At 43.4% G+C, this 27438-nt stretch overlaps 1 protein-coding gene and 1 non-coding gene across 4 annotated transcripts; one reads left to right on the top strand and one right to left on the bottom strand.

Annotated features, from left to right (window-relative positions):
• LOC115520220 (tRNA selenocysteine 1 associated protein 1) lies at positions 1 to 27428 on the top strand. Of its 3 annotated transcripts, none has more exons than XM_030324388.1 (10): positions 1 to 235; positions 654 to 845; positions 8275 to 8374; positions 8994 to 9046; positions 12105 to 12236; positions 13262 to 13381; positions 17829 to 17991; positions 18412 to 18445; positions 23444 to 23512; positions 26508 to 27428. In XM_030324388.1, the coding sequence occupies exons 2-10, from the start codon at positions 760 to 762 to the stop codon at positions 26642 to 26644; spliced, it is 894 nt and encodes a 297-aa protein (XP_030180248.1). In that variant the 5' UTR covers positions 1 to 235; positions 654 to 759; the 3' UTR covers positions 26645 to 27428. The 3 variants fall into 3 exon arrangements, with proteins under 3 accessions (XP_030180248.1, XP_030180246.1, XP_030180249.1); XM_030324386.2 differs by having other exon boundaries at positions 748 to 845; XM_030324389.1 differs by lacking the exon at positions 23444 to 23512 and having other exon boundaries at positions 8 to 235; positions 748 to 845.
• On the bottom strand, positions 7008 to 7107 carry LOC115522674. Its single transcript, XR_003971560.1, has one exon. It is a non-coding gene; the product is annotated as a small nucleolar RNA U13 (small nucleolar RNA).
• Positions 27429 to 27438: the final 10 nt, after the last annotated feature.

Raw genomic sequence — 27438 nt, forward strand, 5'->3', positions numbered from 1 at the left:
CTCCGCCCCCAGGGATCAAGGAACTCTGCGCCCAGCCGAATCGTCGGAAAAAACCGGAGTGGCAAATCCGGGCGCGGCCCTGGGCGCTGGAGTTTCAGAGCTTGCGCAGAAGGCGTCCGAGGCGCATGCTCCTTGGCGGTCCCGGACCCAGCGGTCTGGCTACCGCGCTGGCCTCCTTGGCCCACGGAATTCCGGGCCGGCTGCGGACATGGCGGCCAGCCTGTGGATGGGCGATGTGAGTGAGGGCGGCTGCGCGGGTCCGAGGAGGACGACTCTTAGTGTCACGGGGGAGGAAGAGTCTGAGGCGGAAGGGTCTTGGAATCCCAAAAGGGTGGAAGTGAATGGGGAGGGGAGTTCTTTGGGTGACACAGGAGGGTCCCAGCATTTAGAAGAAGGGACCGAGTCTGAGGGTGGGGGTTCCTGGCCTTTCACCTGGGTTCATGGAAGGGAAAGGGAGGTTCTTTAGGGGGATAGCATGGCAGAATCCCAAGGTTGAAGGGCGCTGTGGCTCTAGGACTGGAGGGATTACTAGATCCAGAAGGGAGGCCCCCTAAAGGGAGCAAGTTTGAGGGGAAGGAGGCAAGGGATTGAAAGGTGGGGATCAGGCCACTCTGTAGATGAAAATCTCCCCTCCCTCACCCCGCCCCCACCAGCATCGCGTAGCCAAACCCGCGTGGGCTCTGGAACCCGGACTGAGGAGCCTGCTTGCTGGCTGGCCTGAATCGCTCTGCTCTTGTATTTACGCAGCTGGAGCCCTACATGGATGAGAATTTCATCTCCAGAGCCTTTGCCACCATGGGGGAGACCGTAATGAGCGTCAAAATTATCCGAAACCGCCTCACTGGGTACATTTTCTCCTTCGATCTTCTCAATTCTCCGTTAATAGACCATGCTGCAAGTGTCATTCTGAGAGTGTAAACATCACTAAGTCAGGGCTTCTCACCCCTAATAATAGTTAATATAACGTTAGAAACGCTAACATTTTGGGGGCTTATTGAGAGAAAGTGTAGCATATTGCTTGAGGACTGGACTCTGGAACCAGACTGAAAGTTATGTCTACTATTGTAACCTTCCGCAAATTACTTAACCTCTCCATCTCCTGACACAACTATGAAAATGGAGGTGATAACAGCATCGCCCTCAAAGAGTTATGGTGAGGATTAAATGAGTTAATTCACGTTCATCATTTAGAACAGTGTCTGGCATATGGTGTATGCTCAATAAGTATAAACAGATTACAGTATGCTTAGTTATAAGCACTTTTTTTGTTGTTTATTTTTGAGAGAGAAAGGGAGTGGGGGAAGGGCTGAGAGAGAGGGAGATAGAGAATCTGAAGCTGGTTCTGCTATGTTAGCTCAAAGCCCAATGCGGGGCTGAAACCCATGAACTATGAGGTCATGCCCTGAGCCAAAGTCCAACACCCAACCTACTGGGCCACCCAGGTGCCACAGTAATAAACGCTTTAAAATCACTTTTTTAATAGATTTTATTTTTAAGTAATCTCTACACCTAACATGAGGCTTGCATTCACAACCCTGACATAAAGAGTCGCATGTTCCACCGACTGAGCCAGCCAGGTGCCCCTAAAGTCAGACAAATACGTCTGAGCTAAGTACTATTATTAGAGAAGCTTCATAACTGTCTTAAAGTTTACAGAGCTATTAAATGACAAGCCAGGACTCAGGTCTGTTCTTAAAGCCATGAGTGCTCTTAACTCTCGTGTGTCATTCACTTAAAAAGTTATTTATAGAAATAATACTATGTGCTGTTGTTCTGGGTTCCCTGGATAGGAGGCTGAAACAAACCATAGTCCTTCCTCTCATGCAGTTTACTACATTCTAATAGGGAGATGAAACAGTAAATATGGAAACAACAAAATGCAGAGAATATTTTGAGATAGTGGTGCTATATTGCCTCCAGATTCTTCCTTCTCTTGGGAGGAGGGGGTCTTAGTTTTCCTTAGGGTTCTAGTTAGAAAAGGGAGGATTCTTTTATCAATTGTCAGTATTTACTGAGCAGCTACTCTGCCACATACTCTACTAAAGTAGCTTGCTAAAACATCACATGGCTGGGGGTGCCTAGGTGGCTCAGTCGGTTGGGCATCCGACTTCAGCCCACGTCATGATCTTACGGTTCGTGAGTTCGAGCCCCACATCGGGCTCTGTGCTGACAGCTCAGAGCCTGGAGCCTGCTTCGGATTCTGTGTCTCCCTCTCTCTCTGCCCCTCCCCCACTCAAGCTCTGCCTCTCTCTCAAAAATAAACATTAAAAAAAATTTTTGTAAAATAAAACATCACATGGTTGAAAAATACAGATGAGAGGTATGAACTGCAGTCAGTTTTGGCTATTTGGTTGACAGGTACTTTGTGTATTCAGAGTCTCAATACCTGTACTGAAACCCAGGTTTGGTTGCCTATAGTTGGAAAGGCCAATACTCTAGAGATGAGTTGTTTTTTCTTCTCACCCTCCCACCCCCAAGAGAGGAGTTTTAATTTGAAAGAATAGGAGCTTTATTCAGGAGGTCAGCCACCTGAGGAGAAGGCAGACTCTTGTCCAAAAGCCTACTCCAGGGGTGCCTGGGTGGCTCAGTTGGTTAAGCATCTGACTTCAGCCTAGGCCTTGATCTCACCGTTCCTGAGTTCGAGCCCCTCATCGGTCTCTGCTGACAGCTCAGAGCCTGGAGCCTGTTTTCAGATTCTCTGTCTCCCTCTCTTTCTGTGCCCTTCCCCCACTCATTCTCTGTCTCTCTCTCAAAGATAGCTAAACATTCAAATTTTTTTAAATAAATAAAAATAAATAAACAAAACAACACACACACGCCCACTCCAAGGTTTCTCCTGGCCCAGAGATTTTAAAAGTAATTTAGGGCAATTAAGGAAGTGCAGTGGTCTATGACAATTGTTTTTTGTTTTTTGTTTTTAATTTTTAAGTTTATTTTACTTATTTTGAGAGAGAGAGAGTATGGGAGGGGCAGAGAGAGAGAATCCCCACTCTGACAGTGCGGAGCCCGATGTGGGGCTTGAACTCAAACTGTGAGTTCATGACCTGAGCTGAAATCAGGAGTCGGTTGCTTAACCTCTTGAATCACCCAGGCACCCCTCTATGACAGTTCTTGATTACACACAGGCTCAGTGGTGCCAGCGACAGATGTTGTCACAGGGCTCAGAGGTATTGCCAAAGGGTCTGGTTCCTTGGTGGTGGTGGTGGGGTTTGGTTCCTTGGTGCCCAGGGTGGTACAGGAGAGAAGAGCTCTGTTCTTTCTAGGAAAGGATGCATGATCTATAAATGTACAAAGAAAGGTTTAGTTAGTCAATCACATGGGATAAGGGTGCTTGTTAGAACTTAAATACTACTAGGTTGGCCAGAGGGGCTGAGACGCTTCATATCTAGGATTTTCTGACTGATACATCATGCTAGCCTAAATATTTTTCTTTTTCACTCTTGTAGACAGAAGTCCCCAGATAATCAGCTACTGGTATGAAAACAAACATTCTGTAGTACTTTCTACTTTACTGAAATGAGATTTGGAACTATATCTTCCTATCCGTTACTAAACTTTAGCTGTTTCTTATGCTGATACTTACAGACACATTGCATTTTTATTCAGCCTCACTTGATAAAAGACTTTGAAGAGGCTTATAAGAATACTGTAAAATGAGTAAATGCAAATTTAAAAAAGAAGACCAGAGGTGCCTGGGTGGCTCAGTCAGTTGAGTGACTAACTCTTGACTTCGCCTCAGGTCATGATCTCACAGTTGTGAGATCAAGCCCTAGGTGGGGCTCAGTGTGAAGCACAGAGCCTGCTTGGGATTGTCTGTCTCCCCCTCTGTCTGTGCCCCTCCCCTGCTCGTTCTCTCTCTCTCTCTCTAAAATGAATAAACATTAGGGGCGCCTGGGTGGCTCAGTCGGTTGGGCGGCCGACTTCGGCTCAGGTCGTGATCTCGCGGTCCATGAGTTCGAGCCCCGCGTCGGGCTCTGTGCTGACAGCTCAGAGCCTGGAGCCTGTTTCGGATTCTGTGTCTCCCTCTCTCTGACCCTCCCCCATTCATGCTCTGTCTCTCTCTATCTCAAAAATAAATAAACGTTAAAAAAAAAAATAAAAAAAAAATTAAAAAATGAATAAACATTAAAAGAATCATTAAGAATGCAGTTGAGTGGGGGGTGCCTGGGTGGCTCAGTCAGTTAAGTGTCTGACTCTTGATTTCGGCTCAGGTCATGATCTCATGGTTCGTGGGATTGAGCCCTGAGTCTGGCAGTTTCTTATATACATCTGCCTTATGACTGAGCAAGTCTAGTCTAGGTATTTACCCAAGAGAAATGAAAACATCTATCCACCAAAAATAGGAATTGAAAAGAGTGTTCATAACAGCTTCAGGACAATGGCTGAAAACTGCAAGCAGTCCAGATATCCACAGATAGGTAAACAGATACATATTGGTGTTTTCATACAATAGAATCCCACTCAGCAATAAAAAAGAACAAACTACTTATATAGTAACAGCGTGAATGAATCTCCATCATTAGGCTGAATGAAGGGGTGCCTGGCTGGCTCAGTTGGTGGAGCATGTGATTCCTGATCTTGGGGGTCATGAATTTGAGCCCCACCTTGGGTGTGGAGTTTACCTGAAGAAAAAAAAAGGCATTATGCTAAATGAAAAAAGCCTTACTGTATGGTTCCATTTAAACTTGTAGAATATACAAAATTGATGTATGGTAAAAATAACTCAGTGTCTAGAAGATTTGGGCAGTTCTCTGTGTGTATATTTCACTGCTTGTAAAACAAACAAACAAAAAAAATGTAAAGAATAATTGAATAATATGCATGTTGAAGTAATTGAGGGAAGCATACCAATATCTAAAACCTAATTTTGGAATGTATTAGAAAATAAGGATGATAAGTGGGTAGAGGGATGGATAGATGGATAATTGTGTAACAAAATAAGTATAATAAAGGGTTAATTATAGGTGGTGGATATGTAGGTGTTTGCTATACAATTCTTCTTTTTTTTAAGTTTTTTCTTTTTCTTTTAGTAATCTCTTCATCCAATGTGGGGCTCAAACTCATGACCCGAGACCAAGGGTTGCATGCTCTTCTGACTGAGCCAGCCAGGTGCCCCCAATTCTTTTCATTTTTATGTTTGGAATTTTTTACAATAAAATGTTGGGGAAAGAATGTAGTCAGAATTCAACTCCAACCTGTGGCACATCCCAGCTGTGTGGGTTAAGGCCTACTGTAGAATCCTGCTAGGTCTCCGTGTACCCTTCTAAATGGGAGTAATGGTTTCATTCACCTCGCAGAGTTAGTGTGACGATTCAGTCAGTGAGAGATGGTGCATGTGAAATGGCCAACACAGAACCTGGCCCATAGTGAGTACTTTGTAGTCTTCAGCTCTTTTTTTTTTTTTCAAGTCCATGATTGAATTTTTTTTTTTTTTTAATTTTTTAGAGAGAGCACGAGAGCAGGGGAGAGGGGCAAAGAGAGAGAAAGAGAGAGAGAGATAGAGAATCTTAAGCAGGCTCCACATTCAGTGGGGAGTCCGAAGCTGGGCTTGATCCTGCTGGGAATGGCCAGCAAACCCTGCCCTGATGGATGAAAGATTACTCCACTCTTTGCTAAGAAAGAGAGGAGAAGGCACGGGGTCAGGGTTCACAGACCAAGACCCTGTTTGCCTCACTTATACTCTCATTTATGTTCAAAGGGCGTATAACATTTCAGGCAAGCAAAAACAAAGGGTGCCTGACTAAAAGGTGAATAATCACAAGAGACTAATCAAATCAGAGAAATATGGCAAGTGGCTATGTGTCCTATTATTTTGCTAAACTTTGTATGCAATGTATAGATAAGGGAGTTCCCCAAGGACTGCAGAAACACCTGGAAGGTCTGGCCTCCCGGCTAGGGCATAATGCATTCAGGCCTCTGGCATTCCAAGGAACCCACGCCCCTTCCAAGCTTAACTGCAGCCCACCAGAAATCTGTGTTACATTTTAGCTAGCCCACATTGTGTATAATCTCATCATCCTCAGTAATAACCCCAACCCTGGGATCCTGACTAGCGGAAATCAAGAGTTAGTTGCTTTACTGACCGAGCCACCCAGGTGCCCCAGTAGTGGGTAGCTCTTACTAATGGTGGTCTTCACATCTGTGAGCCTCAAGATTCTCGCACATAGAAGACACAGATTTGGCCCTTCATTCTTCTTAGCATCAACAAACATGGAGCTCATAGATCCTGTTCTGTGATCCTTGGGCACAAGCACTGCTATTACCCATACCTTCTTGGCTTTGTGTCCATATGTTTATTGGAACTAAGGATCTTGAGTAATATTTCCAGAAAAGTTAGGATTATTTCACCGGTGATACCTGTAAGGATGATGTTAAGGAAAATTAACTGTTTTCAGTATAAATCTCATAGTAGAAGGGATGTCAGAGGATATAGCCATATTCTCCTACTTCCGTCTCTTTAAAAAATAGAATATGGGGGATCTCCTAGACATCTTGCAATTAGGGTCCATGGGTTTACTTTGTCCAGCCAGCCAGATTGTAAGTTTCTTGAGGACAGGAATCTTGTTCTTCAGCTCTGTATCAGCCTGACCTGTGGTAGGTGATCAAGAAAAAAAACCACTTTAAATTATGAAAATTTTCAAATAAAACTACAAAGAATGGTACAGTGAACACTAATACAGTCACCACTGAATTTTGTTAACATGTTGCCATATTTTCCTTATCTCTCTAACTGGATAGATGTAGATACATGTTTCTTTTTGCTAAATCATATGAAAGTAAGTCACAGATGTTGTGACAGTTTACCACAACATATTTAAGCATACATTGCCAAAAACTGGACATAACCACAATGCTTCTATCATACTAACAGCATTAACAGTGATTCCCTGATACCCATCAAACGATACCCAAATAATTCCCATATAGTGGCCAGTCTACATTTAAATTTTTATATTTGCCCCGAGAATAGCTTTTTATAGCTTTAAAAAAAAATTTTTTTTTCCCCAAGTCAGATGAGTAGTGTGCTAAGGTTGTAACAGGGTTTGAGGAAGGTACATATCACAAAAGTATGAACACTCAGTCATCACACTTAATGAACTAAAGGATCATCTCCTGTCTCTTTTATTTATTTATTTATTTTATTTATTTTTTTTTAATTTTTTTTTTTTTTAACGTTTATTTTTGAGACAGAGAGAGACAGAGCATGAACAGGGGAGGGGCAGAGAGAGACAGAGACACAGAATCTGAAACAGGCTGCAGGCTCTGAGCGGTCAGCACAGAGCCCGACGTGGGGCTCGAACTCACGGACCGTGAGATCATGACCTGAGCCGAAGTCGGACGCTTAACTGACCAAGCCACCCAGGCGCCCCTATTTATTTATTTTATAATGTTATTTATATTTGAGAGAGAGACAGAGAGTGCGCAAGCCTGGGAGGGGCAGAGAAAGGGAGACACAGAATCTGAAACAGGCTCCAGGCTCTGAGCTGTCAGCACAGACTGTGTCTCCCTTTCTCTCTCCCTCCCCCACTTGTGCTCGTGCGCGCTCTCTCTCTCTCTCCCCCCAAAATAAGTAAACATTAAAAAAAAAGAAAAAAAAATGCTCACCTCTTATCTTTTTTTGTAACACTGACTTTTTAAAGAGGTAAGACCAATTGTCTTACATAAGGTTCTACATTCTGGAATCTAGTTTAACTTTCTGGACTTATTTGCTTCCTTTTGGTGGTGTTTTACTTGTTCTGTCCCTAATATTTCCTGTAAACTGGACATTAGATCTAAGGGTTTGATTGGGTTGTATTAAATATATATATATATATATATTTTTGTTTATTTTTGAGAGAGAAAGAGAGTGAGTGCAAGTGGGGGATGGGCAGAGGAGGACAGAGGATCCAAAGCAGGCTCTGCACTGACAGCAGCGAGCCCAATGTGGGACTCAAACTCATGAACCATGAGATCATGACTGGAGCCAAAGTCAGGCATTCAACTGAGCCACCCAGGTGCCCCATATTATATTAAATATTCTTGACAAAAATACTTCATAGGTGATATAGTACATAAGTAAATGTTTACTAGATAGATGAGTGTGGGACTGGCCCAGATTGGCAATCCTTACATTCAGGTTTGTAAATTAGTTTTGAACTAGAATATAAGAGGGAACAAAAAACAGTACAGGCTCTGGTTAGAAAAACATTTTTCCTTCCCCTCAGGCCAGGGCTTAGTCTCATCTGAGAATCCCACCTTTAACCATTCTCTTTCTCTTGTTTGCTTTCTTTCCAGAATCCCAGCTGGCTACTGTTTTGTAGAATTCGCAGATTTGGCCACAGCCGAGAAGTGTTTGCATAAAATTAATGGGAAACCCCTTCCCGGAGCCACACCTGTAAGGACACTTAGATAATGATGATGTTGCCATTTTTATTGTCATCGATAACTATCATTTATTGAATCCCTACTGTATACTTACATTATTTAATTTAATCCTATAAAAACCCTGAACAGTAGGCATTGTTATCTTTGACAGACCAGGAAACTGAAGCTCAGGGAAGTGAAATAACTTGCCCCAAGGCAACACAGGTAGTAAGTACAGAGCCAGGATGCAAACTGAAGATTGGTTGCCTCTAAAATCCATGCCCTTTGCGCTGTGCACCTCTGCCTCCCTTAACGGAAGACTTGAAACCCTAGACCTCTGCCTGACTGAGAAACTAGAACAGGCTGGCGGTAGTGAGGACACATTTCAAGAGAGTTACATTCTGCTCTTCCCACAGTTACTTAGCTTACAGCTGCACCAAGCTGGCACACCTGGGCTCATAGAACCATGGAGCTGGCAGTGCCCTTAGCGATCATCCGTGCAACCCCCCCATTTTATACAGGAGAAAAAGCTGAGGCTTAGAGAGGGGGAGATGTTTTGGCCAAGGTAATTTATTTCAGTTTTTTTCAAATATTGTTTGGCTCTTGAAATGCCCTTCTCTGTTTTAGTTTGTTTGTTTTTAAATTTCTAGGCAAAACGTTTTAAACTGAACTATGCCACTTATGGGAAACAACCAGATAACAGGTAAGCATAGGGTAACCCCAAGGTAGCCTCAAGCCCCAGGAAATGTCTAGATAGAGACAAGACGCATCACTGTGTTGGGCTCTACCAAAGAGACGGTTGAGGAGCCAAGTTTGGTCCACTTTGCCTTCCTCCCAAAGGATGACTCCTTCCCCTTCCCCACTGGTGCTTCTTGTCAAGACCCATGTATTCTATTTGGGCCCACCTCTAGCCTTCCTCCCTGTTACCCATAGTAAGAATTGACCTGTTGTAGCAACATAAATCCGTTCAGCTTCAGCTTTTCAGGGTGCTGTTCAAAAGCTTTAAAACAATGTATCAAGAGTTTAAAAAAGATACGCACCCACTGACCCTGTAATTCTACTTTTCAGAATTTATTCATGGATGTATGCAAAGATTAGCCTCAAAAGTGTTCATTGAAATATTACATATAATGGGAAAAATTGGAGAAACCCCAGATAATCTAATAACTGAGAAGTGGTTTACGTGACAATATGTTTATTAATTGGAATACTGTGTATCCATTAATAAGTCATTGTTATTGGACAAAATAGGACATGTCAAGACATTGGTGATATGTTAAAAGTGAAAAAATGCTAGAAACAAAATGAGTTATACCCAAGTTTTGTAAATTCAAAAAGAGAAGCCCAAGGGAAAAAAAAAAAAGACAAAAATATAACAGTGTTCATAGTGATTACCTTTGAGTGGTTGGGTTGTTGGTAATTTTATTTTTCTTTTGTCCTTTTGTGTATTCTGATTTTATTTTTTTATTTCTTAATATTTATTTATTTTTGAGAGAGAGAGAGAGAGAGAGAGACAGAGTGCGAGAGGGGGAGGGGCAGAGAGCAAGGGAAACACCGAATCTGAAGCAGGCTCCAGGCCCCAAGCTGTCAGCACAGAGCCTGACTCAGGGCTTGAACTCACGAACTGATATCATGACCTGAGCTGAGGTTAGATACCCAACCTACTGAGCCACCCAGCTGCCCGTTGTATATTCTGATTTTAAAGAAGGAATATATATCATGCTTGAACTAAGAAAATAATGAGTTTACATGTTTGATTTTTTCTTTTTTTAAGATTTTATTTTTAAGTAATCTGAACTTAAACTCATAGCCCAGAGATCAAGAGTCATACGCTCCACTGACTGATCCAGGCAGGTGCCCCTGATTTTTTCTTTTAATAATTTTTCTCGAACGGGGGACCTAGGGTGGCTCACTCGGCGGAGCATCCAGCTCTTGATTTTGACTCAGGTCATGATCCCTAGGTCGTGGGATTGAGCCCCAACATCGGGCTCCATGCTGAGTGTGGAGCCTACTTGGGATTGTCTCTCTCTCCCTCTCTCCCTCTTTCTCCTTCCCCCCTCTCCCGTTTGTGCTCTATCTCTCTAGAATAGAATAGAGTAGTTTATAGCAGCACTATCAATAATAGCCAAAGTATGGAAAGAGCCCAAATGTCCATCGATGGACGAATGGGTAAAGAAAATGTGGTGTGTATATATATATATATATATATATATACACACACACACACATATATATATATATATACACACACACACACACAATAGAGTATTACTCGGCAATCAAAAAGAATGCAGTCTTGCTATTTGCAACTATGTGGATGGAACTGGAGGGTATTATGCTAAGTGAAATTAGTCAGTCAGAGAAAGACAAAAATCATATGGCTTCACTCATATGAGGGCTTTAAGAGACAAAACAGATGAACATAAGGGAAGGAAAACAAAAATAATATAAAAACAGGGAGGGGGACAAAACAGAAGAGACTCATAAATATGGTGAACAAACTGAGGGTTACTGGAGGGGTTGTGGGAGGGGGGATGGGCTAAATGGGTAAGGGGCACTAAGGAATCTACTCCTGAAATCATTGTTGCACTACATGCTAACTAATTTGGATGTAAATTTAAAAAAAAAGAAAAAAAAGAATGACTATTAAAAGAAAAGAATAAAATAAAGGCATCTGTATGGCTCAGCTGGTTAAGGGCCCAACTCTTGGTTTTGGCTCAGGTCATGATCTGTGAGATCAAGCCCCATGCTGGACTCTAGGCTTAGAACTTGCTTGGGATTCTCTTTCTCTCTCTCTCTGCCCCTCCCCTACGCTTGCACACCACCCCCCCTCAAAATAAATAAACTTAAAATATATATATTTAAAATAAGAGGTTGACAAGATGTGGCCTGACTTGTGTCACCTGCAAGCTAAAAATGGTTTTTATACTTCTAAAGGATTGTGAAAACAGAAAAAGCAACAGAGACCATAGGTGCCCCGCCAAGCTTAAAACTTTTATTGTCTGGCACTTTACAGGAAAAATTTGCTGACACACATTCTAAAAGTTAGGGGATTTCATCCTAGCTGGGGTTTCAGGCTTTAGGACATAAGGTCCAGTTCTCATTCTCTATCTTTCACTATTTCAACTAAAAATATGCAGTGAGGGGCACCTAGAGCACACAGTTTTTGATCTTGGGGTCATGAATTCGAACCCCATGTTGGGCATAGAAATTACTTAAAAAGGGGAGCCTGAGTGGCTCAGTCGGTTAAGCGTCTGACTTCGGCTCAGGTCATGATCTCACAGTTCATGAGTTTGAGCCCCGCGTCCAGCTCTGGGCTGACAGCTCGGAGCCTGGAGCCTGCTTCCGATTCTGTGTCTCCCTCTGTCTGCCCCTCCGCTGCTTGCACTCTGTCTCTTGCATTGTGTCAAAAATAAATAAAAACATTAAAAAAATTTTTTTTTTGCAAAGAAATTACTTTACAAAAATGCAGTGAATACAGAATGTGTAGATTTCTCCTTTGAGATCCTCTGACCGGGTCTCCCCATCTGCACTCAAAGCCAAACAGGCTTTGTTCAGTGAGTAAGGGACTTGGGACAGGGGGCTGCTTCCATAACTCTTCTGCCAGGGCTGCCAAATGGAACAAATTCGGACCTGGTTAAGGGCCCATCAGATGTGCTGTTCCCTCAGAAGGCCCAGGAGGTTTACCTAGAATGGGCCAAAAGAGCTTGTTAGAACAAAGGTTTTGGTGATTGTCTCTGAATCTTGTTCTCTCCTCTCAGCCCTGAGTACTCCCTGTTTGTGGGGGACCTGACCCCAGACGTGGATGACGGCATGCTGTATGAATTCTTCGTCAAAGTCTACCCCTCCTGTCGGGGAGGCAAGGTGGTTTTGGACCAGACAGGCGTGTCTAAGTAAGACCTCATTGGTTACTGATGCCTACCCCGTTCTAGGATTTGTGTTTTGGATGGAAATGTTAGAGCAAGGCCATGGAGCACGGTGGCTAAGAGCATAGGCTCTGGAGCTGGACGTTCTGGTGTGAACCCTCACTCCAATACTGGCTGGGGATAATGTGGGAAACAAGTCACCGAAGCTCTGACCCTGTTTCCTCATCTGTGAAACAGATGCTGATTGATAGTATCTGTTCATAGGGCTGATGTCAGAGTTACATGATGTGATATAAATAAAGCAATAGGATAGGCTTTGTAGGTGTTTACCATTTTATTTATTAGTGTTACTTCAAAAGTGGAAAAACCTCAAGAAAGGCTTATTCTTGATCAGAGTAATAGTTATAAGCATGAGGTTGAGTTACAAGCTTGGGACCTAGATCTGAATCCTGATTCTCCAGTGATGTCGGGCAAGTTATGAACCCCTCTGACCTCAGTTCCCTCCTCAGTAAAATGCAGATACCACCATTATCTAATCGTTGGGCCGTTTGATGAGACGCTCAGCACGGTGCTGGGAAATAAAAAGTGCTCATGAAATGTTCACTATCATTCGTTGATCCCCCAAGTAGAATATGAGTCCAGCAGAGCAAGAACCTTGTCTGCTTAGGACTGCTGAGCCCCAGTGCCTAACACCATGCCTGGCCAACAGGGCAGACGCAGGAAGTATTTGCTCAGTGAACTTCTATGGCTGTTACTACTACCATACTGATGATAGTAATATTTCCAGTAGATTGGGTGGGAGGCCTCTGTTTGGGAAGGAGCCCCATCAGTGAAGGCGTGGAGGGGAACGGTGAACTAAAGTAGGGATTCCCCCAGATCTCAGGATCCTCCAGCGCTGGAATCTTGAATTGTTCTACCTACAGCATGCCTCCACTGATGGGGATCTCATCCCTTCCTACAGAGTTTGAGGGACTCTCTCTCTTTTCTGTTTTTAAACTTTACCTTCATCACATTTGTGATCTAAATAGTGTATCTGCTTTTGTTTCCTACAGGGGCTATGGTTTCGTGAAATTCACAGATGAACTGGAACAGAAGCGAGCTCTGACTGAGTGCCAGGGAGCAGTTGGCTTAGGGTCTAAACCAGTTCGGCTGAGTGTGGCAATCCCCAAAGCGTGAGTCGTGCACTGGCGGGAAGGTAGAGAGCCTCTGGACTGATGCCAGCCTGGACGCTCCTCATCTGCTTGGTGATAATGGGAGCTTCCGCATACTGGACGTGAGACTGCAGGGAGGCATAGTTTAGGTCACAGATAATGAGTGCCTGTTACTTGCTAGGCTGTGTTCTGGGCATTGGAGATGAAGGGACATAACCCTGCCCCTCCAGAGAGCTCTGACTGGTGAAGGCACATACATTCAGACATGGCTGGTAGCAGTGCTGGGAAAGCAGTTGGGCTCTGCTCTTTGCCCCGTAGTGTCACCATTAGAGATTTATCCACAGAACTGATGAGAATTGAGCAGAAGGAAAGATATTATACCCAATTTTAACTATGGGAATAGCTAAGAGGTAATGATCCTAAACACTACAGAATATTATGTACATCACTATCATACCTGTCATGCCAGTCAGAGAGCCCTTCTTCCCTTACAACTCCAAGCAGGTTTTTCACTCAGAAGACAACTGCTCTCTGCATAGAATCTTCTATCCTTTGGCCAAAGCAGTGGTTCTCAACTGGGGACAATTTCATCCCACAGCGGGACATTGGCAACACCTGGAGACAATTTTGGTTGTCACAACTTGTCGGGGAGGACATCTAATGAGTGGAGGCCCGGGATGCTACTAGATGTCGCACAATGCACAGGCCGGCCCCACCCAAAAGACTTGTCTGCCTTGCCCCCAAGTCAATAATGTGAAGGCTGAGGAAGTCTATGCCATGAGTGGCAGAGTGGCTACATTCTTGGGGCAGAACTTCCAAATGGCCAGGTTTTTCTGTCTTTTTTTTTTTTTCATTGGGTTCTAGTCCTAGGCTGCCAGTTTTCTTTCTTTCTTTCTTTCTTTCTTTCTTTCTTTCTTTCTTTCTTTCTTTCTTTCTTTCTTTCTTTCTTTCTTTCTATTTACTTTTGAGAGAGACAGAGACAGAGTGTGAGGCAGGGAGGAGCAGAGAGGGAGACAGACTCTAAGCAGGCTCCAGGCTCTGAGCTATCAGCATAGAGCCTGACGCAGGGTTTGAACTCATGAACAGGCGATCATGACGTGAACCGAAGTCAGACGCCTAACCGACTGAGCCACCCAGGTGCCCTTCTCTCTTTCTTTTTTTTTTTAAATGTTTTATTTATTTTTGAGAAAGCCCAAGTGGGGGAGGGGCAGAGAGTGAGAGACAGGATCTGAACGGGCTCTGTGCTGACAGCAGTGACTCCATGTGAGCCTTGAACTCATGAACCGTGAGATCATGACCTGAGCCAAAGTTGGGCACTAACCGACCGAGCCACCAGGGTGCCCCTAAATGGCAAGGTTTTTCAAAGCAGCAAAAGATTTGGAGGTTCTTTGTAGCTTAACTGTATTTAATACATGGAAGATCAGTTTGAGTAATTTCCCCTCAAAATGTTATTCTATACTATATAAAACATTACAGAAAATATTTAAAAGAAATTTCCTCATTATCCTAAAATGACTAATTATGATTTCTGACTTCCAAAGTTTACTTATTTATTTTGAGAGAGAAAGAGAGCTCCTGCGAGGGAGGGGCAGAGAGAAAGAGAGAATTCCAAGCAGGCTCTGAGCCACCATTGTAGAGCCGGATGAAGGGCTCAAGCCCAAGAACCATGGCCCATGACCTGAGCTGAAACCAAGAGTTGGATGCTTAACGAACTGAGCCACCCAGGCACCCAGTGTTTATTCGTTTTTTAAAAATATTTATTTATTTATTTATTTTGAGAGAGAGAGAGAAAGTGTATGTGCATGCCCACGAGACAGTGGGGGGAGGGGCAGAGGGAGAGAGAGAGAATCTTAAGCTGGCTCCATGCCCAGCTTGGAGCCTGACACGGGACTTGATCTCACAACCATCAGATCATGACCTGAGCTGAGATCAAGAGTCAGATGCTTAACCAACTGAGCCATGCAGGCACCCCTCTTTATTCATTTTTAATTACGGTAACAGTGCTCATTCTTTTTCCCCCAGTTTCCCTCATATACACATTCCCTTTCCGACATAGCTCTACAATCCTCACCATAATATTTTTTTTTATTTAAAAAAAAAAAAATTTTTTTTAATGTTTATTTATTTTTGAGACAGAGAGAGACAGAGCATGAACGGGGGAGGGGCAGAGAGAGAGGGAGACACAGAATCGGAAGCAGGCTCCAGGCTCTGAGCCATCAGCCCAGGGCCTGACGCGGGGCTCGAACTCAAGAACCGTGAGATCGTGACCTGAGCTGAAGTCGGACGCTCAACCGACTGAGCCACCCAGGCGCCCCCTCACCATAATATTTTTAATAGCTTCAGGGTATCTTGACCGTATATTCTGCCTCAAGGTTCCTCAGATGTTGACGTTGTTGGTTGTTTCTGACGTGTTACCATTTATTCAGTCAACAATAACGAGTTCCTACAACTCTGCGGGCCCTGACCTAGACTTTGGAGTTGTAGCTGTAAACAAGAAAAAGAAAGTGCCTTCTGCAAGGAGGTTATGTTCTGTTCCATTTCCTGGCTGATCATTGTCAGAGTTTGGGGCCTGCCTCTAGGGAGGCGCCATCAAGCACTGGGAATTGAGGGTGGTAAGGGTTCTCTTTGAGAATTCATCTGTAAGAGCTGAGTGTGGAGAAACAGAGCAGAAGTGTACAGACCCAGGCCAGGGAGATGACCTTCAATTATGTGAATATATCAGGAGGGTGGCAGACCCCTTGGAAACGTGTCAGGGTAGTCACGGAGGGGAGCATTAGCAGTTTCCAGCCTCATGCCGGGCAGGGAGAGGAAGTCTCTGCCACTAGACTTCATCCGGCCACCCCATCAGGAGGTGATGCTAAGATGGTCAGACATGGAGTTGTCTAACTGCTCTAGCCGAGTCCTGCTCACCAAGCAGATGTTGCACTCGAAAACAACTCGCGCTCATTCCGACTTTGAGAACTTGTGGCTCCTGTGACAGGATTGCTGTGGTAGTTCACCTCCTGCTTATGACTTGGTTTCCTCTCTGGCTTCACTGTGGAGATAGAATACACTAAGCATGAGGACGTGAGTGCATTCCACACCACGTGGCAGTTACAGTTCTCCTTATAAGCCAGCCAGCGGGTGGTGTGGGCCTCTGCCTCCTGCGTATTTGGTGTGCACTTATGAGTCTGGCTCTCAGGAGTGTGATGACTCTGGAGGCACATTGCCATGTTGTTCTTTTGATTCCTCCCACCTCGGACTGCTGGTCATACCCCAGGCCTGTCTCATAAGCCTACTCACACATGATTGTGTATATTTTTGAGAGCAGTGGATCCTTTTCAAGCTTGACATTCTGTCTTTGGTTAGCAGTGGCTAGGGTAGCCATGCAAGCAGGAGAAGAAAGCTGCCCACTGAGCCTGGGCCTCAGCCCTGATTTGTGAGTGCAGGATATAGGAGCCTGGCAAGATGTCTTACATCTGTCAGAGCAGGTACTGTAGGTAATAGTGTGGTGTTCAGAGCATGAGCCTTGGAGCTGAATTTGGCTCCGGTCCTAGGTGTGGCCTTGGGTAAATCACTTAATCTTTTAGAGGCTCAGTATTCTCATCTGTATAATGGGAAAAATACATAATAGCTCTGCCAAAGGGTTGTGTGAGACTTAAGATAGGAGACTGTATATGAAAAACAACGGGCCCAGATCCTGAGTACCTACTCCGTAATGGTAGCTGTGACTACAGTGGTGCCGCTAAGCCTACTGGACCTTCTGGAACACTTGTTTTGTGTGTGTGTGGAGAAGAGGTGATTAGACATTTTGTAGTTGACAAGCTTCTTGGATCATCCTAAATCCAGATTTTCCAGGCCTTGTTCACCTGAGCCTTTGTGGGTGGCAAAAAAACCAGCCCCCCGAGATCTTGGTAAGAGGACAAGTCAGTACTGACAAGATTTGATAAGAGAGACAAACCTAACCATTAAAACTCCTGACTGTAGGGGCACCTGGGTGGTTCAGTCGGTTAAGGTTTGATTCTTGGTTTGAGCTCAGTTTTTGATGTCACAGTTTCATAAGTTCGAGTCCCCCTGTCAGGCTCTGTGCTGGCAGTGTGGAGCCTGCTTGGGATTCTCTCTTTTCCCTCTCTCTCTGTCCCTGCCCGACTCGTGCTCGCTCGCTCTCTCTCAAAATAAATAAATAAACTTAAAAAAAAATATTAAAAGCAAAAACAAAACTCCTGACTGTAAAGCCTGGGCTCTGAAGCCAGATTGCCTGGGTGTGGATCTCCTATTAGCTATGTGGCTTTGGACAAATGATGTGGCCTGTATGTACCTCAATTTCCTCATCTCAAATAGGAATAATGTATTGTTCTTACATAAGGTTGCCGTGGGTTTTGAATGAGTTGATCTGCGGAAAGCACTTAGAACAGCCCCTGGCCACGTAGTAAGAGTTATGGAAACGTTTGTCTACATTTGTTTCTTTTTGCTTCTTTCTTCATTTAAGGAGCCGCGTGAAGCCAGTGGAATATAGTCAGATGTACAGTTACAGCTACAACCAGTATTACCAGCAGTACCAGAACTACTACGCCCAGTGGGGCTATGACCAGAACACAGGCAGCTACAGCTACAGCTACCCCCAGTATGGCTACACACAGAGCACCATGCAGGTAACTATGGTTCAGCAGACCTGGTCCTCTTGGGTATGTCGTCTTCCAGGGATTGGTAAGGGTGGCAGCTTGGACTTTAGAAAATATGGGAAAGAGGCAGCAACCGAGTTCCTCTTGTTAAAAATAAGGCCTCCCAGGGGCGCCTGGATGGCTCAGTTGGTTGAGCGTCCGACTTCGGCTCAGGTCATGATCTCACGGTTTGTGAGTTCGAGCCCCACGTTGGGCTCTGTGCTGACAGCTCGGAGCCTGGAGCCTGCTTCAGATTCTGTGTCTCCTCTCTCTGCCCCTCCCCACTTGTGCTCTGTCTCTCTCTGTCTCAAAAATAAATAAATAAATGTTAAAGGGGGAAAAAAAGGCCTCCTGGCCTTGGGCCAGGAGTTCACGCTGCTTCTCATCCCTTCTTCTCTGGTCTCTTGGCAGACATACGAAGAAGTCGGGGACGACGCATTGGAAGGTAAGAAAGGAGTTTGCTCACCCCTTCCTCTGTCCTCTGTCAGCTATTGCCGGGTGACCGCCCTGTGGCTGACACTGTGCCTGTAGCTAGATGCTGAGGAGTGCGATGTGGAGTGTGCTCTTGAGGAGACTGACTTTTAGTGAGAGAACTAGTGCTTGCTAATTAGAGTAAGAACTGAGTGTGTCCCCCAGCGGTGTCTGTGCAGGTCCCAGAGAGCCCGGAGGGAGCAGCTCAACAGGAGAGAGAGCTGGTCACTCCCTAGACGTGGGCCATTCGGTCCCCAGATGCAGTTCTCCTGCAAAACTATTGCCTTGTATTTGTTTGATAATTTGTAAAATTCATTTTTTATTTCATGTTTTAATTTTTCTATATATTTTACATGACATTTTTTCCTCATTTTTTTTTTAAGTTTATTTATTTATTTACATAATCTCTACCCCCAACATGGGGCTCGAACTCACGACCCTGTGATCAGGAGTTGCACACTCCACTGACTGAGCCACAAGGCACCCCTCTCATTTTCAAGTAATAGTTACTTACCATTGAAAATTTGGAAACTATAGTAACATTGATGAAGAAACTGAAAATCACCCCCATTTGGGACATAGTAATAGCCATTATTATTTTTTAATTAAAAGCATTTATTGGGGCACCTGGGTGTCTCAGTCACTTAAGCATGACTTCGGCTCGGGTCATGATCTCGTGGCTCCCGGGTTCAAGCCCTGCATCGCACTGTGTGCTGACGGCTCAGAGCTTGGAGCCTGCTTCGGATTCTGTGTCTCCCTCTCTCACTGCCCCTCCCCTGTTCACACTCTTTCTCTCAAAAATTAATAAACATTAAAAAAAAAAAGCATTTATTGTAATTTTTACTGAATTTAACAAGAAAAAGGAAAGTAAAACTGAAGGAATTGCTAACCTGCAAAACTTTTCAAGGGAAATATTAGTAATTAAAGGATTCTCTAAGGCTTGAAAAAGTTATGAAAAAAAGTTTTTCAACATGTTTCTGAACAGATGTTAAGGTTTTGTTTTTTTTTTAAGTTTATTTATTTATTTTGAGAGAGACAGACACAGTTTGAGTGGGGGAGGAGCAGAGAGAGAGGGAGAGACAGAGAATACGAAGCCACGAGAGAACACCGACTGAGCCACCCAGGCACCCCTAAACAGATGTTGAGTTTTAAAGAAGTAAAACTCTTCTGGGTGGCTCAGTTGGTTAAGCGTCCAACTTCTGCTCAGGTCATGATCTTGCGGTTCCCAGGTTTGAGCTCATACTCTGTTTCTCTCTGTCTCTCAAAAATAAGTGAATGTTAAAAAAAAAAAGTATACAGTCCAATATATTTTTTTAAAATTGTATTCGTTTACTTAAAGCACAAGTGGGGGTTGGGGTGGGCAGTAGTCACAAAGTTGTGCTATCGTCACCACTAATTCCAAAAGAAACTCTGCGGCCATTAGCAGTCACTCTCCATGTGCCGGCCCCCTCCAGTCCCTGCCAGCCACTCATCTACTTTCTGTCTGTTTGGATTTACCTATTCTGGGTTTTGTTGTTGTTGTTGTTGTTTTAATTTTTTTTAATTTAAATAAATTTAATTTTTTTAATTTACATCCAAGTCAGCATATAGTGCAACAGTGATTTCAGGAGTAGAGTCCTTAGTGCCCCTTATCCATTTAGCCCATCCCCCCTCCCACAACCCCTCCAGTAACCCTCTGTTTGTTCTCCATATTTAGGGTCCCTTATATTTTGTTCCCCTCCCTGTTTTTAATTTTTTTTCATGTTTTTATTTTATTTTGAGAGAGAGACACAGTGTGAGTGGGGAAGGGGCAGAGAGAGAAGGAGACAGAATCCGAAGCAGGCTTCAGGCTGTGAGTTGTCAGCACAGAGCCTAATGCGGGGCTTGAACTCACGGACTGTGAGATCATGACCTGAGCCGAAGCCGAACGCCCAACCGACTGAGCCACCCAGGTGCCCCCCCACTCCCGTTTTTATATTATTTTTGCTTCCATTCCCTTGTGTTCATCTGTTCTGTGTCTTAAAGTCCTCATATGAGTGAAGTCATGTGATATATGTCTTTCTCTAATTTTGCTTAGCATAGTACTGTCTAGTTCCATCCACGTAGTTCTGAATGGCAAGATTTCATTCTTTTTGATTGCCGAGTGATACTCCATTGTGTGTGTGTGTGTATGTATATATATATATATATATATATATATATATACCACATCTTTATCCGTTCATCCATCGATGGACATTAGGGCTCTTTCCATACTTTGGCTATTGTTGATAGTGCTGCGATAAACATCGGGGTGCATGTGTCCCTTCAAAACAGCATACCTGTCTCCCTTGGATAAATACCTAGTAGTGCAATTGCTGGGTTGTAGGGTAGTTCTATTTTTAATTTTTTGAGGAACCTCCATACTGTTTTCCAGAGTGGCTAAACCAGTTTGCATTCCCACCAGCAGTGCAAAAGAGATCCTCTCTCTCTGCATCCTCGCCAACATCTGTTGTTGCCTGAGTTGTTCATGTTAGCCATTCTGACAGGTGTGAGGTGGTATCTCATTGTGGTTTTGATTTGTATTTCCCTGATGAGGAGTGACATTTAGCATTTTTTCATGTGTCGGTTGGCCATCTGGATGTCTTCTTTGGAGAAGTGTCTATTCATGTCTTTTGCCTATTTCTTCACTGGATTATTTGTTTTTTGGGTGTTGAGTTTGATAAGTTCTTTATAGATTTTGGTTACTCACCCTTTATCTGATATGTTGTTTGCAAATATCTTCTCCCATTCTGTCAGTTGCCTTTTAGTTTTGCTGGTTGTTTCCTTTGCTGTGCAGAAGCTTTTTATTTTGAGAAGGTCCCAGTAGTTCATTTTTGCTTTTGTTTCCCTGGCCTCTGGAGATGTGTTGAGTAAGAAGTTGCTGTGGCCAAGGTCAAAGAGGTTTTTGCGTGCTTTCTCCTCGAGGATTCTGATGGATTCCTGTCTTACATTTAGGTCTTTCATCCATTTTGAGTTTATTTTTGTGTATGGGGTGAGAAAGTGGTCCAGGTTCATTTTTCTGCATGTTGTTGTCCAGTTTTCCCAGCTTCCTACTTGCTGAAGAGGCTGTCTTTATTCCGTTGGATATTCTTTCCTGCTTTGTCAAAGATTAGTTGGCCATACGTTTGTGGGTCCATTTCTGGGTTCTCTATTCTGTTCCACTGATCTGAGTGTCTGTTCTTGTGCCAGTACCATACTGTCTTGATGATTACAGCTTTGTAATACAGCTTGAACTCCGAAATTTTTCATTTTTTTATTTTATTTTTTATTTTTATTTATTTTTTTTATGTAATAGACTGTAGGTTTTTTTTTTCAATATATGAAATTTATTGTCAAATTGGTTTCCATACCACACCCAGTGCTCATCCCAAAAGGTGCCCTCCTCAATACCCATCACCCACCGTCCCCTCCCTCCCACCCCCCATCAACCCTCAGTTTGTTCTCAGTTTTTAAGAGTCTCTTATGCTTTGGCTCTCTCCCACTCTAACCTCTTTTTTTTTTTTTTCCCTTCCCCTCCCCCATGGGTTCCTGTTAAGTTTCTCAGGATCCACATAAGAGTGAAACCATATGGTATCTGTCTTTCTCTGTATGGCTTATTTCACTTAGCATTACACTCTCCAGTTCCTTCCATGTTGCTATAAAGGGCCATATTTCATTCTTTCTCATTGCTACGTAGTACTCCATTGTGTATATAAACCACAATTTCTTTATCCATTCATCAGTTGATGGACATTTAGGCTCTTTCCATAATTTGGCTATTATTGAGAGTGCTGCTATAAACATTGGGGTACAAGTGCCCCTGTGCATCAGCACTCCTGTATCCCTTGGGTAAATTCCTAGCAGTGCTATTGCTGGGTCATAGGGTAGGTCTATTTTTAATTTTTTGAGGAACCTCCACACTGTTTTCCAGAGTGGCTGCACCAATTTGCATTCCCACCAACAGTGCAAGAGGGTTCCCGTTTCTCCACATCCTCTTTAACAAATGGTGCTGGGAGAACTGGATAGCAACATGCAGAAGATTGAAACTAGACCACTTTCTCACACCATTCACAGAAGTCCGAATTTTTTTAAAGGTTGATTCATTTTTTTTTTTTTTTCTTTCAACGTTTATTTATTTTTGGGACAGAGAGAGACAGAGCATGAACGGGGGAGGGGCAGAGAGAGAGGGAGACACAGAATCGGAAACAGGCTCCAGGCTCCGAGCCATCAGCCCAGAGCCTGACGCGGGGCTCAAACTCACGGACCGCGAGATCGTGACCTGGCTGAAGTCGGACGCTTAACCGACTGCGCCACCCAGGCGCCCCAAATGTTGATTCATTTTTGAGAGAGAGAGAGAGCATGAACAGGGGAGGGGCAGAGGGAGAGGGAGATATAGAATCTGAAGCAGGCTCCAGGCTCTGAGCCGTCAGCACAGAGCCTGATGCGGGGCTCGAACCACAAACTGAGAGATCATGACCTGAGCTGAAGTCAGACGCTTAACAGACTAAGCCACCCAGGTGCCCCCCCCCTTTTTTTAATTGGGCTTCATGCCCAGTGTGGGGCTTGAACTCACAACCCTGAGATTAAGAGAGACGTGCTGTACCCACTGTGCCAGCACCCCAGGGCATTTTAAATAAATGGAATTGTGTATAATGTGTGGGCCTTTGTGAATGGCTTCTTTCACTTAGCATAGTGTTTTCAAGGTTTGTCCATGTTGTAGCATGTGTCATTATTTCATTTTTTATAGCCAAATAATATTCCATTGTGTAGATACCCATTCGTTTTGTTGATAGACATTTGGGTTCTTTCCACTTTTAGTATTATGAATATACTACTAAAGAACATTCATGTATAAGTTTTTGTATGGCCAGGGAAAAGTTTTCATTACCTAGGGATGAAATTGCTGGATCATATGGCAAACTCTATATTTAACCATTGGAGGAACTGCCAACTTTTCTGAAAAGGCTGCAGCATTTTCTGTTCTCACCAACAGCTTATGAGGCTTCCAGTTTCTCCACATCCTCACCAGTGATTGTTACTCTTTTTCATTACAGCCACACTGGTGAGTTTCAAGTGATATCTCTTTGTGGTTTTGGTTTGCACTTTCCTAATGGCTAATGCTTTGTGCATCTTTGTATGCTTATTGACTGTGTGTGTGTAGATCTTTGGAGAAATATCTAGTCCTTTGTCCATTTTTAAGTTGGGTTGTCTTTGTATGTAGCCTTGCCAGAGTTTTTCATATTCTGTTCTGGATTCCAGTTCCTTGTCAGACTTAAGATTTGCAAATTATCCCATTCCATGACTGTCTCTACTTTCTTGATAATGTCCTTGGAAGCACAAAAGTTAATTTCCATGAAGTTCAATTTATTTTTTTTTGTTTGTGCTTAAATATTGTTATCTAAAAGGCATTGTTTGTTTACACCTGTTTTCTTCTAAGAGTTTATAGTTTCAGCTCTTATATTTAGGTCTTTGATCCGTGTTTAGTTAATTCTTGTTTAAGTAAGTTCTTAATTCTTAAGAGTCTAGCTTTATTCTTTTGTCTGGTTATCCAGTTGTCCCAGCACCATTTGTTGAAAAACTATTCTTTACCATTCAGTGGTCTGCTACCCTTTTAGAAGACGAATTCACTATAAATGTACAGGTTGCATTTGGACTCTCAAATCTTATTCCATTGATCTATATGTTTATCTTTCAGCCACTGCCACAGTTGTTTTTTGTTTTTGTTTTTGTTTTTGTTTTTTACTACTGTTACTTTGTAGTAAGTTTTGAAGTGGCAAAGTCCTCGAACTTTCTTTTTCAAGATTGTTTTGGCTATTCTAGATCCTTTGCATTTTTTTTTTAATTAAAAAAATTTTTAATGTTTATTTTTGAGAGAAAGAGCATGAGTGGGGGAGGGACAGTGAGAGGGGGAGACACAGAATCCAAAGCAGGCTCCAGGCTCCAGCTGTCAGCACAGATTCTGACCATGGGGCTTGAACTCATGAACTGTGAGATCATGACTTGAGTCGAAGTTGGACGCTTAACCGACTGAGCCACCCAAGTGTGCCTCCTTTGCATTTCCATCTAAATTTTATGAGCCTCTCAATGTCTGCAAAACAAGGCAGCTGATTTTTATAGGGATTACACTGAACAATTTGGGGAGTATTGCTGTCTAAAAACAATATTGTGTCCCAGTCCAAGTATATGGGATGTCTATTTACTTAGGTCTTCTTTAATGTCTCTAATTGTAAAATAAGTGTTGTAATGAATGTGTTTGTGTATGTGCATTTTATTGTATTTGTGTGTGTGTGTGTGTGTGTGTGTGTGCGCCTTTTAAACCAACACAAGATGGCAAGGAAAAGTATAAAATGTTACCAGTCATAGTGATTAAGGAATTTTTTTTAACTTCTTTTATTACAGAAAAGTATGTAAAACAAGCATATAGTTTAATATGTAATTATAAAGCAATTGCTTGTGAAACCTTTATTCAGGGCAATAAAACATTGCCAGCCTCCAGAAACTATCCTTCCCCTAATCACAACCCTGCTAGGGGAAACTACTGTATTGATTTTCTCTTTATAATCACCTAGATATGCATCCTTAAATAATATGGTTTAGTTTTGCCTGTTTTTAACTTCATGTAATGCAGCTGTACTATAGATACGTCTTGCTTTTTTCATTCAACAGTATTTTTTTTGACAATTTAAACCTTTTTTAAAGTTTATTTTGGGGGCGCCTGGGTGGCTCAGTCGGCTAAGCGTCCGACTTCAGCTCAGGTCATGATCTCGCGGTCCGTGAGTTCGAGCCCCGCGTTGGGCTCTGTGCTGACAGCTCAGAGCCTGGAGCCTGTTTCAGATTCTGTGTGTCCCTCGCTCTGCCCCTCCCCCGTTCATGCTCTGTCTCTCTCTGTCTCAAAAATAAATAAACGTTAAAAAAAATAAAAATAAAAATAAAGTTTATTTTGAGAGAGAGTGTGAGTGGGGGAGGGGTAGAGAAAGAGGGAGAACCCCCAAACAGGCTCCCCACTGCCAGCATAGAGTGCAACGCAGGGCCCAAATCCACAAACCATGAGATCATGCCCTGAGCCAAAATCAGGAGTTGGACACTCAACCAACTGAGCCATCCAGCCACCCCATAAACTCTTTATTTTTTAATGTTTATTATTTTGAGAGAAAAAGCATGAGCCTGGGGAGGGGCACAGAAAGAGGAGGAAAGAGAGAATCCTAAGCAGGCTCCACACTGTCAGCAAAAGAGCCCGACACGGGGCTTAAACCCATGAACTGTGAGATCATGACATGAACTGATATCAAGAGTCAGATGCTTGGGGTGCTTGGGTGCTCAGTCAGTTGAGTATGACTTCAGCTCAGGTCATGATCTCACAGTTCTCGAGTGCTGACAGCTGAGTCTGGAGCCTGCTTCAGATTCTGTCTCCCCTTTCTCTCTGCCCCTCCCCCGCTCACGCTTTCTCATAAGTTTTTTTTTTAATTAAAAAAAAATTAAAAAGATGCTTTAACCGACTGAGCCGAGACACCCCTCGCCTTTTTTTTTTTTAATGAAATTCCAGTATGGTTAGCAGTGTTATTAGTTTCAGGTGTACAGTGTAGTGATTTCAACAATTCTGTACAATCCTCAGTGCTCATTGTTGTAAACGTACTAAGAGTCACCGTTTGTGAGATCCAATCAAGTTGTATGCAGCTGAGGTTCATTTTCACGGCTATGTAATGTTCCCTTTTAACAACAGTGCTTTGGATTTAGTAATTTTGATCAGATTTCCAGAACCCAAAATTGAAGTAAAGACCACTCCAGGAAAGCCAGCGCACAGGAAGGCCAGAGATAAGAGGAATAACAGCCGCCATTATCTGAGTACTGACTACATGTTCCATTCTCTAAGTAGGTTCTATTTTCATCCTCAGAGGAAGCCTGCAAGACAGTGGTATCCACCCCTGTGAGGCAGGAGGGACTCTGACCGAGGGTAGGGAACTTCCTGAGGAAGGAGGAAGTCCTGGCAGTTGGGAACAGAGTCCAAGTCTCCCAGAGCTTCTCTTGGCGCTCGGAACCCACCCTTGCTTTTCTTACAGACCCCATGCCGCAGTTGGATGTGACGGAGGCCAACAAGGAGTTCATGGAGCAAAGTGAGGAGCTGTATGATGCACTGATGGACTGTCACTGGCAGCCCCTGGACACAGTCTCTTCAGAGATCCCTGCCATGATGTAGTCAGGACAAAGGACAAACAGAAACGGACTGTGTGATGGAGATAAGAGACTCCTTTTTAACAAAAGTATTGGAAGAACTTTTACCTTTTTGGAAACGTTTTGTAAGATTTTAGTAACCAACTATTCTGATTATGACTGTTCTTGCACCACCACTCCCTTCGACAGCCTTTTGAGTTTGAAAACCAAGGTGCCGTTAAACAAGGTTTTCCAATTTGTCTTTGAACAATAATTGTTCCAGGTAGGGTTATGTACACTCTTGGAGAGAAGAATTTGGAGTCATTAATGAAGTGGACCGTATGATTTATTCAACCCAGGAGCCTTTTTCCGGTGACACTATATCCTTACCCCCTGTGAAGTCAGAATGCATGAATTACCTGCTGTTATGCCAAATGATGGGCAACTGTTGATCTTCCATTTCAAGTACCCTTTGTCCCCATCCCCCACGCTTAAGTTTCGTGGCTAGGGCAGATTGAAGTTCCTTAGACATTCCAGCTGGGAAAGAAGCTGTGTGGCCTATGTGGTAGGAAGTCGTGGAGACAGCTACAGCTAGACCAAAAGGCTCAAGAGTTAGGGCATGCTCCAAGGGCAGGTCTGACTTTGAGGTAAGCCATGGTTGAACATTACTGACATCTGTGTGCCTAGCCGGTTTCTTTCTTTTAACTTTCTATATATTTTTAATAATTTACATCCACCTGGCCTGTTTCTTGACGTGAGTCCTCTTACACAGATCTCCAGCACCCATGTGGAAGTCTGGTTTTCTACTAAAAATCTCCCATTTTATTCCTGCTTTTCTGT

Source organism: Lynx canadensis, chromosome C1, assembly GCF_007474595.2.
Source record: "Lynx canadensis isolate LIC74 chromosome C1, mLynCan4.pri.v2, whole genome shotgun sequence".
Taxonomy (NCBI): Eukaryota; Metazoa; Chordata; class Mammalia; order Carnivora; family Felidae; genus Lynx; species Lynx canadensis.

Coding starts and splice junctions, on each gene's coding strand:
- LOC115520220 (XM_030324386.2), top strand. CDS start 209: ATGGCGGCCAGCCTGTGGATGGGCGAT. Junction 9,047..12,104: donor GGGAAACAACCAGATAACAG/GTAAGCATAGGG, acceptor CTCTCCTCTCAG/CCCTGAGTACTCCCTGTTTG. Junction 13,382..17,828: donor AGTGTGGCAATCCCCAAAGC/GTGAGTCGTGCA, acceptor TCTTCATTTAAG/GAGCCGCGTGAAGCCAGTGG.